Source organism: Malania oleifera, chromosome 3 (assembly GCF_029873635.1).
Source record: "Malania oleifera isolate guangnan ecotype guangnan chromosome 3, ASM2987363v1, whole genome shotgun sequence".
NCBI lineage: Eukaryota > Viridiplantae > Streptophyta > Magnoliopsida > Santalales > Ximeniaceae > Malania > Malania oleifera.
The window spans coordinates 23,510,024-23,521,306 of record NC_080419.1 but is presented as its reverse complement, the minus strand read 5'-3'; the positions used below and the strand labels follow the sequence as shown (position 1 = coordinate 23,521,306).

The 11,283-nt window shown below is 38.2% G+C and overlaps 2 protein-coding genes across 3 annotated transcripts; one reads left to right on the top strand and one right to left on the bottom strand.

Annotated features, from left to right (window-relative positions):
• The first annotated feature begins 2,738 nt into the window (after positions 1-2,738).
• Positions 2,739-9,487, top strand: LOC131152142 (vesicle-associated membrane protein 724). Of its 2 annotated transcripts, none has more exons than XM_058103817.1 (5): positions 2,739-3,136; positions 5,463-5,604; positions 5,688-5,808; positions 6,561-6,623; positions 6,720-9,487. In XM_058103817.1, the coding sequence occupies exons 1-5, from the start codon at positions 2,947-2,949 to the stop codon at positions 6,867-6,869; spliced, it is 666 nt and encodes a 221-aa protein (XP_057959800.1). In that variant the 5' UTR covers positions 2,739-2,946; the 3' UTR covers positions 6,870-9,487. The 2 variants fall into 2 exon arrangements, with proteins under 2 accessions (XP_057959800.1, XP_057959802.1); XM_058103819.1 differs by having other exon boundaries at positions 2,785-3,136; positions 5,484-5,604; positions 6,720-7,167.
• Positions 7,925-9,467, bottom strand: LOC131152141 (anthocyanidin 3-O-glucosyltransferase 2-like). The gene has a single exon (XM_058103816.1). The coding sequence runs from the start codon at positions 9,465-9,467 to the stop codon at positions 7,971-7,973; it is 1,497 nt and encodes a 498-aa protein (XP_057959799.1). The 3' UTR covers positions 7,925-7,970.
• Positions 9,488-11,283: the final 1,796 nt, after the last annotated feature.

Sequence of the window (11,283 nt, the reverse complement as noted above, 5' to 3'; positions counted from 1 at the left end):
AATGGTATTTCCTTAGTACGCAGCTTCTGTACATTCGGATCCAAAATCTGTATGGTACCTCCTCGTATGCTAACGCATCCCTAATCTCTAGAGGTTCATAACTTAGCACGTGTGAAGGGTCTGTTATGTACTTCCTCAGCACTGATACGTGAAACATGTCATGAACTCTGGATAGTGCTAGGGGTAATGCCACTCGATAAGCAACTGGACCTATCCTTTCCAAGATCTCAAATGACCCAATGTACCAAGGGCTTAACTTCCTGTTCTTCCCAAACCTCATCACCCCTTTCATCAGGGCAATCTTCAAAAGGACCTAAAAAGTTAATAAATCGTTGGAATGAAACACTTCTCAGTAAGGATGAAATAAATTATATCAGTGTGTGGCAGATGAGTTTTAGTGTATACAACATATAACCGTTTGTTAATCAACATCAACTAAGAAGACATATGTAGATTGTACTCACACATACATAATTATTTATAAGCGAGAGTTTCCGAGAATTGGGGAGATTACATGTCCATACATGTAATGCCCCTTTACTCAAATAGCGCCTGTAACCTTGCTCTTTTTAATTTGGGTGAGACTACAACTGATACCTATCAGGGCACTCACCTTACTCAGTAAGCCCTCGGGTGGAGAGTTTTACTTCACCATAATCATTTATGCATTTAAATTCACATGCATGTACTCACACATATTCAATATCAACCATACCACAGAATCTGCATACACATACAACATAACACATCCACATTTACAATACATTTTATTCACATCCACACAAGGTACTGCACAAGTACTTCACTTTTCATGGTTCTCAGGGCATCCCTCCCCATCATTCCCAACACGTATTTCACAATCGACATCCACTGTTACACTTTTACAATGACCTATTCATAGTAATTCAGTAAAACAAACTCCTCAGGCTTGCCAACGTTTTACCCCTATTTATATAAATGACAATATAACGAACTCCTCAGGCTTGCCAACGTTATATTGTGAAATACCTGAATAGCCACACAAAACAAATCACCCAAACATATCAATTTATTTACCACAATAATCACAACCAGTTTATTATGAAGAATTAATCTCATGCCACATGGTTTGAATGTCATATTACCCTAATAATTTGACTAGAGAAATTATATCACATAATACTTAGTTTCAATCGGTTGGATTTTGAAAATACAACTAGCATAATGTTTCTAAAATCATAAATTCCAGTTTAATCGGTTCAAATGTAATAAAAAGTTGACATAATTTATTCTCCTTACTTGATCCTAAGAAAATGCCTAAAACGATTAGAAGATGAAGATCCTAACTTTACGAAACTACTGCAGAAACTGATTCGGCAACCCGAGAGAGATGAGAAAGACGTTTGGGGAGCGAGAGTGGCTTTGGGTGAGCATAGAAGTGAGTGAGAGAGAGTTACATAAGGGATGTGAGAGAGAGAGAGAGAGAGAGAGAGAGAGAGAGAGAGAGAGAGAGAGAGAGATTTGGAGTTGAGAGAGAAAGAACTGATTTTCTTAAAAAAAATGACCTAATGTCTATTTATAGGCAAGCTGTCCCCGCACAAAATCGTCAACGGTTTGGCCATTTGCCAAACCAAAATCGCCCTTATATGCTCTCGGTAGTTTGTCCTACAGGAAAATTGTTGACGATTTTTCTACGTCCCACCAAACCGTCGACTGTTTGGTCCTAACCAAACCATTTTCCTTCATTTTTCTTATTTTTCCTTTCCTTTATATATTTTCCTTTTCTTTTATTTATTTTCTTGAGAGAGAAAGAGAGAGAAATGCGGTCGAGAGGGATCCCATGCAAATCTTGCTACTTGGTCCAGTAAGATTTGTTTAAATCTCGCAGAACCAAGTAGCGAGATTATGTAAGCATCTGAGAATAATTTTTCCGAACAGAGTATTATTTAATATATTATTTTAAAATAATAATAAAATGGGAAAAAAAACTCATAAAGTCTGTTGCCTTCCCAGATTAAAAGTCGCTGGATGGTCCAGCGATTTTTAGGACACATCAAATGGGGAAATAAAATTTCTTCCAAAATTTTTTAAAAATATTTTAAAACAAATTAAAAGCTATTGGATCGATTATTATTATATATATATATATATATATTTATTTTTAAAAAAAGTGTTTGGTCAAAATGAGAAGAGGTAAAACGTTGACACCTACGCATGAAAAAAGAAATAGTTTTTAAAAGAACAGTTTGGGAAGACCAGAGCCAGAGGAGGTGTTTGATATGTATAGGGGAAGAGCAGGGGAAAACTACAAGTTAAATACAAACAAGACTTTGACTGGATAAACGGGACAGACATCATCCAAACAACCCCCAACCAGCTTTTCTTATCTAGTTATTATTAAAATAGACTTCAATGAAACGACGTCATCCCGCACTTACGGGTCACCAAACAACATTTGTTTATTAATTTAACCGAAATTCCCAAAACACCCCCGCCGATGAAATCGGCGCCGAAATTATACACTTGAATCCCAAAACGATGGCGTGTAATGAATTTTTTTAAATTCAAAAAATGCCCCCCCTTTTGCTTTATTTATTGGTTTGTTAATTAATTAATTTAAATTTTAAATTTTAAATTATTAAAAAACGCCGCCGTATAGAATTCCTGTCTAATACTTTGCTTGGCGGCGTCAGAGGGAAATACCAAAAACCGGACCTTTGGCATCTCTCTTTATTAGATACGATGTCGTTTTACAACGTATTCTTCCCTAGTCCGAGATCTAAAGTATAAACTTCGCAGCAAAGAAAATAATTGCCAATGGCAAACAGGGCCTTCACAAATCTCAAAACGCCAACGTTAAAACAGAGGAGAGAGAGAGAGAGAGGCAGTCTCTAGCTGCTTCCGAGTTGAGGTGGGGTGAGTTGACTCAGTGAGGAAGCAGCAGGCCGGAGCGGAGCGTAGCAGAGGATGGGTCAGGAATCGTTCATATACAGCTTCGTGGCTCGGGGGACCATGGTGTTGGCGGAGTACACCGAGTTCACTGGGAACTTTCCGGCGATCGCGACCCAGTGTCTTCAGCGACTCCCCTCCTCCAACAACAAGTTCACCTACAACTGCGATCACCACACCTTCAACTTTCTTGTCGAAGACGGTTACGGTAATTTAATCCTCCTCCGTTTCCTTCTTTTGATCTCTCTTTTTGTTTTTTTTTTCCTACTCATTTCTCGAGCATTTGAACGATTTTCGTTTTGTTTTTTCTCGCTGTTACCCGAGAACCAACCGGATTTTATGTTGAATTCCCGGGGAGGGTATTAATTTGATCTGCCTACTTCTATGGGGCTAAAACCCTAACATAGTGAGTTGGTCTGATGTGTCATGTTGAGCTTTTCTTTTGAATTGTTTTAATTGTGTGTTTGGTTATTGAGAAATCTGCACAGAAGTTATTTCAAAGAATATTAGAGCTTATGTTTATTGTGTTCCACATTTACTTGGAGGAAGCCAAAGGTCGTTTTATGATCTGTTCAGTGGAAGTTTCCTTTTTTGTTTCTCCTTCATTTGTTTCCCTTTTTTATTTCGAAAAAAACGAAATTCTGGGTCTCAATTATTGCCTTTCTCTGAGTTTCCTCAGATAAATGTGGTGTACAGAGTTTTATTATGCTAGCTAGCTGCTTAACCTTTGGAAAATTTGCTTGTTAAGCTGTTAAAGCAGACTTCACAATTGTTTATATGCTCTTTTACAAAGTACGAGTATTGCTGAAGAGAAAATGTTAGGTTGGGCTGTTAGGGTGTTCCATAGCTCCAAAAGGTGAAGTAATAAATGAACACGTTTATAATGAGTAAGCTACCAGTTGAATATTTTGAAAATATATAATGAGTAAGCGTCTAGTAGAATTTGTTGAAAATATGATAAACTATAAGGGAAGGACATTTAAGATGGTTTGGAAACTTAGAAATAAAGGGGTATATGACTACCTTCCAACTTTTAGAAGTTGTTTTCTTCAATAGAGCATAAGGACGAATTCATATGATCAAACCAGTATAATGGGATTGTTGGAACTGCAGGAGTCTTCATGGGTGGCTTGATATACATATTTAAACGCTAAATTGACTTAAAAGCTTAAGTCATTGGGTCTTTGGTTCAATCATGCATATAAGTACTCATCACCTACTCATTTTTTTTTAATGTGAAACAAATTCACAAGTAAAGTTATTAGCAATCTCCTCCTCACTTGTGAGTTCTTACTGTTAACCACTCTTCCTATGAATGAAATCTATTCATGATTGGGTCTTGGGCCCAACCATGCATGTGCATCAACAATCTAATCAACTTTTTAATATGGGACAAACTCACGAGTGGAATTCTTGACATGAACTTGAAGCTTGCAGCCTTTGTTATTGCTTAATGAGACTTTGTTCATTCGAAACATTTGAATTAAGAAGTCATGGTCATTTTTTTTTGTTTTGAAGTTGGAAGTTAAAAGTTGTGCCAGTTTCCCTTGGTATAGCGCTGTGTACTTTTCATTTTTTACGGTAGAATTTGGTTGTTCATTAAAAAAAGTTTTTCTAATGGTGAAACCATCCCATTTAATTTTCTTAAGAAGATATGCAACTATTATTGCACAACTACATAGTTTGGATTAGGATGTTCTTGGATTTTATTAATCACTGAACTAGTTCATCCATATTGAACTGAAACTTCGATCTACAAAAACCAGCTTGGAGCATTTTGGAGCTATTTGGCTGCTTTCGTGGTATTGCATTGGGAAAATCCTTCAAATAACTTGTGAAATAAGCCTAGCTAGTATTCTATTGATTTTATATTTGATTCTAGAAGTATGTGTTGTATGTGGAGCGCCTGATTTCTAGTACATGGAGTATTACGTGAACAATATCTTGGGTATGACATTTCTCTACGGCTATGTGGTGGGGGGGAAAGGGGGGGTGGGTAAGGATTGTGGGGGCAGCACCCTCAAAACAAAATATTTTTGTTGTTGAGAGGGATACTTATGTAATTGTGTAATTTTGTGAAGGTTGCCTCATATAAATTGTATTATTCTCAGTTGGAGCATTGCACTGTTGAATGCGATGAGAGTAAGGCTAAGGGACTAGGGCATTCTTCTTGTAATTATTGTTGAATAGTAGAATCGGTGGTCTGATCTGACTCCGAAGACAAGCAAATTGCTGAACCTTGTAAATTTGTTTGTTTTGTGTGTTGTTTGTTCTATGATTTCTCGTTTTTTTATTTTTTTTTTCTCCTTTCTTTTGCTGGCTTTGTTGCTGTTTGGGTAACAGTATATGTGTGTACAGTGAGATGATGTGATATTCTCAGTGCAATGGTTTTTTGAACTAGATTTCCTGACTTCTCGTGTATGAGATCTTTTATATTCTGCTTATAACAAAGTTGTTTTCATTATAGAGCTGTAATGACAAATGAGGCAGAGTTTTGCTTTAATAGTCATGATGGGTGCATTCTGAATTTTCAGCTTATTGTGTCGTTGCAAAAGAATCCGTTGGTAAGCAGGTTTCTATTGCATTTTTGGAACGAATAAAAGCGGACTTTAAGAAAAGATATGGAGGTGGTAAAGCAGATACTGCTATTGCCAAAAGTCTCAACAAGGAGTTTGGGTAAGTTCATGGAAGGTAGATTCGTAAGAATTAAAGGTTAACATCCTTTTGCATAATTAATAAAAATAACATGAATTCTACAGACCAATTATGAAAGAGCACATGCAGTATATCATAGACCATGCAGAAGAGATTGAAAAGCTACTAAAAGTGAAGGCTCAAGTTTCGGAAGTTAAAAGTATCATGCTGGAAAATATTGACAAGGTACATTAGTCATGGTAGAAAGACACATCCTCTTTTTGTGAATATTATGCACTTCGATACCTTAAGGGCTTTTGTTTTTTTTTCCATGCATTTTTTATGTAGGCGACGTATGTGTGACAGTAGTATTATAATTTAGCTGTTATCACCTCAATGCTCCTATACTCACTGTAATTTTCCAGTTACTTATGTATGGGTTCTAGTTATTTGCACGTAGCCCAAATACTGGGACTCACGCTTACAATATACTCTGGATAACTGTCAATGTGGTCCAGTTAGAAGTGGAGAACCTTTTATTTATATGCCCTAAGTTGTTGTGACTTATTGATTTAAGACAAAGCAGAGAATAGAAGGGTGGAAATTTTTGCCCAGGATGGAAGCAAATTTTTGCCGGTTATAGTTAGATTTATCAGGTTTGATGGAGTAATGTGGAGTTTTTAATGGGTTCAGTTGTTGATGTGACCATTTTAATTGGGTGAATGGATCAAGTCCTTATTTGTATTAGTTTTATAAGATTAAATAATATTTTCTGTCAAATGACAAAGTCATGCTTGAAGTTTATTAATTATTTTGCATTTGACACAAGGAGTGGTGCTGCCTCTCTGCTGCCAATATTTCATTTGCAGTCCACACAACTAGCATTTATCGACTTTCTTTAATTTAGTTAATCAAAGCTTTTTGGCATTTGGAATAGGTGACAATTAGAGAAGCTACGCCATATGAATCATCTTTATTTGACCTCACATGTTTTGCAGGCTCTTGATAGAGGGGAAAATCTTACTACACTTGCTGATAAGACCGAAAATCTTCGCTCTCAGGTATGATGACCTGAAATGGGATGAACTCTCTGTATAAAAATGTCTATTTATCAGCAATCATGTTTCCCGACAGTTACTCTTGGTTTCAATTTTTAGGCACAAGACTTCAAGAAACAAGGGACACAAATTCGGCGGAAGATGTGGTACCAAAACATGAAAATTAAGCTAGTTGTTCTCGGAATCTTATTGCTGCTGGTCCTAATAATTTGGGTTTCAATTTGCCATGGATTTGACTGCACCAACTAGAAATTCTTCAGACAGCTCGGAGTTTTAATTATACACACAACTGAGCTTCAACTCAAATTGTTTTGAGTTCAGCCTAGTGAAGATATGGGATCATGAATGAAAAATCCCCAACCTTATTTGTAAGTTGAAAGCTTCAGTGCTGTCCATAGAGCTGCAAAATCAAAGGAATCCTTGTTTTCCATAGAGAGAGAGAGAGAGAGAGAGAGAGAGAGATAGAGAGATGTATCATGAGTTGTGCTATGAGGTCTGGTGAAAGAATGCGGTGATGTGCTTTTTCTGGTTAAATTGAATTTTGAAATTGTGATAGTGCAAAGGTTTTGGTAGTAAGATCATCCCATTGATGTTCCAAAGAACTCATCAAAACCTTTTTGTGGGTGTCCTTTGCAGGGTGGGTTGGGAAAGAAGTGCCTCGACCACACAGGATGGTAGCCTGCTTGCAAATGTGTAGGAGGGCCAAGTTGTCTGGGGGTGAACAGAAGTTGGCAAAAAAAGAGAGGGGTTGTTGAGGTTTTGAAAGTTGGATATAGGGGTTAGTATGCTCTAGTAAATGTTGCTGTCATAATTTCATGGGTATATATATATTCCTAGTAAATGTTCAATTTGAGATCGGAAAGCAAGTGAATTAAGCTGTTAGTGATTCAGTGATTTAGCTCGATGAGAAGGACTCATTCATTCTCATGATTGAGCGAGTTTTTAAGCTGAGCCTGAATGAGCTTGAGGTATTTTGGCCCAAATTGAGCATATGTAGGGGATTATTTGGAATTAATTGTTGCAAACAAGTTTAGGTCCGAGTTTAATGAATAATAACCTCTTGTTCAACTTTGAACGGGATGCCTTTAGACTTTGAATTTGGTTAATAATATTTTAAGAAAAACTCTAATTTGCTTAACAATTCAAACTTGGTGAAAGCTCAATGCGCACAAACATATATTTTTAAAGCCTCCTTTGCCTGCTGATAATTCAAATTACAATGTCGTGAAATCATCAGCATAAATTGAAAATAACTAAATGTAATTCTAAATAACACAAGCATTGTCAAAACTCAACACTAGTAATTTTTGGTTAATGTATTATTCACTTCATTTATTTGTCTTCGCAAATTCATGGCATGTTACTAACCACATCCTCGATGAAACGTCCCAGCGACGCATAGGCTGACCCTCCTTCTAAAAGGGTCTTCCTACTCTTCTCTTTCATCTCCTTCACCTTCCCCCTAATCGCACAGTCTTCCTCCATCACAACCCTAATTCCCCTCTCTATATCTCCCGCACTTACAATGCGACTACTCTCTTTCCACACGTCCTTCCTATAATCCAATGTGATCTCCACGCTCAATCCCAGTTCCTTCACCATTTGAAAGGCGTTGATTTGCTGCTCTGCATACATCGGCCACGTGGCAATCGGAACCCCGCACCACACGCTCTCCAGGGTTGAGTTCCACCCGCAATGAGACACGAACCCTCCAATTGATGGGTGGGACAAGATCGCCACTTGTGGAGCCCACCCAATAATCCTCCCAATCTCTGCAGTTCGCTCTATAAACCCTTCCGGCAATATTTCTTCGGGCGGCGACGCATACTCGCCGGGAAGTGGATGCGTGTTCTTAGGCGGAGGCTTACGTAAGGACCATAAGAATCTATATCCACTGTTCTCCACTCCACCCGCAATCTCTTTCACTTGGTCCCTACCGAAACTTCCCATGCTTCCGAAGCATAGGAACACAACCGAGAGAGGAGGCTGCGCATTCAACCACGTCATTATCTCGGTAGACCCCGCCTGGTCCGAAGACTCATTTCCTAGGTTGACTATGGGCCCTACAGGATACACGGTGGGTATTTTAGTTTTATAGTCCTGTAAAATGGACTGGAGCACATGTGATTCCAGCTCCATGAACGTGTTGACCATAATACCCTTAGCTCTTCGGAAGCTTCTAGCACGGTTGATGAAGGCGGTGGCCCCCCCGTTTTCCTTGTCCAGCGCCGTGGACGGCAAAACTCCAGCGGGAACCGGGTTGACGAAACACGGGATGGATAACTCGTCCGACTCCTTGAGCTCGGTCGGGTCGAGGCCGAGTTCGTCGTGCAGTGTTTGGAGATGGAGGGCGAGACCGAGAGCGCAGGCGCCGGAGGTGAAGAAGAGGTAGGAAGGGACGCCGAACTCGTCGGCCACGTCGATCATGGGGATGCAGAACATGTCGACGACGAACCCGGCCAGATGGGCCGGGTCGGACTCGGACTCCGACCCGGTGAGTCCGAGTTGGGAGACGGCGTCCCTGACGGCCGGTTTGTAGGATTCCATGAAGGTAGAGAGGGTGGCGGGAGTGAAGGAGGGCGCCGGTTTTGCGGCGGCAGGCGGAGGGGGCAGAGGAGGGAGGTGGAGGAAGCGGATCCGGGCGGCGACGGAGGAGGGGGTGGATGATGCGAGGGAGTGGGCGTAGGAGGGGGCTTTGGAGTGGTCGGAGGAAGGGAGGGGGAGGAGGAGGAGGGTGACGGAGAGGCGGCGATGGCGGAGGAGGAGGAGCTTGGCGATCTCCACCGTGGAGACCAGGTGGCCCACCAGAGGTGAGGGGATGAACACCAGCTCTGCTCTTTTCTCCATGCTGCTACCAACTTTTCCTTAGTCCTCGTCTTCGAAGTTAGCCTTTTATATTGTTCTAATTAATTTGAATGAGGAGATTAGTCAAAATAATATTAATAATAATTAAAAAATATTTTAAAAAATATTTATTCTGTCTTTTTTGAGAAAAAAAAAAAACTCGCAGGTTTCCAACATTATGTGCCATATGATTTTAATAATTAAATTTTAAGACTTTAGTTTTAGATTTCATTGTCGTTCAAATTTTTCAATAAATAAAGGAAATGGGTGGGTGGTTGTGCAATCAAGACGGTGCCTAAATGTCAAACGTGCACAGGAGGTTAGGGGGAGAAGCATGACGTCATTGCTTTGCTGGCACTACTTTTGAAGTCGTTGCCTAACTGTTTTTTCTAATTTTATTATTATTTTATAATAAAATATAAATTAATACTTTATTTCAATTTTTTTTTTCAATTTAATACTTACGTAATCTTGCAATGCTATACTGTGAGATTTGTCATGCGTCAAAACTTGATAATTCTGGTCATTAAATCTTATAACTTAGTCCTACAAGATTTGTCACGCATCAAAACCTGATAGCCCTGATCATTAAAACTGCGAGATTTGTTATGCGTCAAAACTTGATAATTTTGGTCTTTAAATCTTGTAACTTAGTCTTACAAGATTTGCCACGCGTCAAAACCTAATAGCCCTGATCATTTAAAGCTGCGAGATTTGCCACACGTCAATCAAATTCAGAAATATGCGTACAACATGCTCTAAATCAGCTTTTTGATTTTTTAAAATTTCGTTTGGATGTTTTGAAATATATATACGCACATATAATACCTCACTTTTTCGTCCTTATAGGAAGATTCGTTTGAATAATAAATTTAGAAATCATATCCCATATTACTAAAAATAAAAATTTTATTTTAATATAATTAAAAATTGTAAATGTTGACCTTAAATTTTAGTGTCACTCTTTTGAAGAATTTTTTTTTTTCAAATTAAAAAAAAACATTACAGCTATGGGGAGAGAGCATTGTAAGAATGTGTATGAGTGTACATGGAAACCCATGCTTTTATTTTGGTTTTAAATTTTCACCCACTTTATTCAATCAACTTATTTACAATTGGTTCGTCCCAATTCAATTGTTGACATTGTTAATTCAATTACTCCCAACATAAAATGAAAAAGTCCAACAAATGCTCTCCCGTTGAAAAATTTTAAATGCTGCTTTTTCTTTTTCTCTTTTCTTTTATTGATTCACTACCTCAACGATATGAGGATTACCTAGGAGCATTTTTATTTTGACACATCTCATATTTTAATTAAAATATAAAAATAATTTGGCTATATTTTCACAAGCTCTTGATTATTGCATTTTAATTTGCTCCATTTTTAAAGTTATTTACTAACTCGACAGTTTTTAAGTCGCGTGCTTTGATATATTTTTTGAAATTATGTTTCTCAATTTTAAAACATGCGAAGTGATAATCCATTGTAAATTTTATGTTTACCGTTTAAGAGTAGAATTGCTTGTGACAACCTGAATAAAAATGGTATTTAAAATAATAAAAAGAAAGAGAAATTACTAGAGGACTCGTTGACGAACACAGGAGATTCGTCGATGAGGGTATAAGAGAATTCGTCGATGAAAGCAAGATTCGTCGACGAGGAGATACCGAGAAAGATTTTGAGTTGTCTGAATTTCGTCGACGAGGAGTGGATTTCGTCGACGAAATTATTAAAAGACTCATCCACGAGGATGTGCATTGATTACAGGGAGATAAACAAAATTACTATCAAGAATAAATATCCTCTACCCCGTATAGA

Excerpts from the sequence above, each read along its gene's own strand:
- LOC131152142 (XM_058103817.1), top strand. The coding sequence starts at position 2,947 with ATGGGTCAGGAATCGTTCATATACAGCTTCGTGGCTCGGGGGACCATG. Across the intron at positions 5,605-5,687 it reads AGTCTCAACAAGGAGTTTGG|ACCAATTATGAAAGAGCACA; the intron begins GTAAGTTCATGG and ends TGAATTCTACAG. Across the intron at positions 5,809-6,560 it reads TGCTGGAAAATATTGACAAG|GCTCTTGATAGAGGGGAAAA; the intron begins GTACATTAGTCA and ends CATGTTTTGCAG.
- LOC131152141 (XM_058103816.1), bottom strand. The coding sequence starts at position 9,467 with ATGGAGAAAAGAGCAGAGCTGGTGTTCATCCCCTCACCTCTGGTGGGC.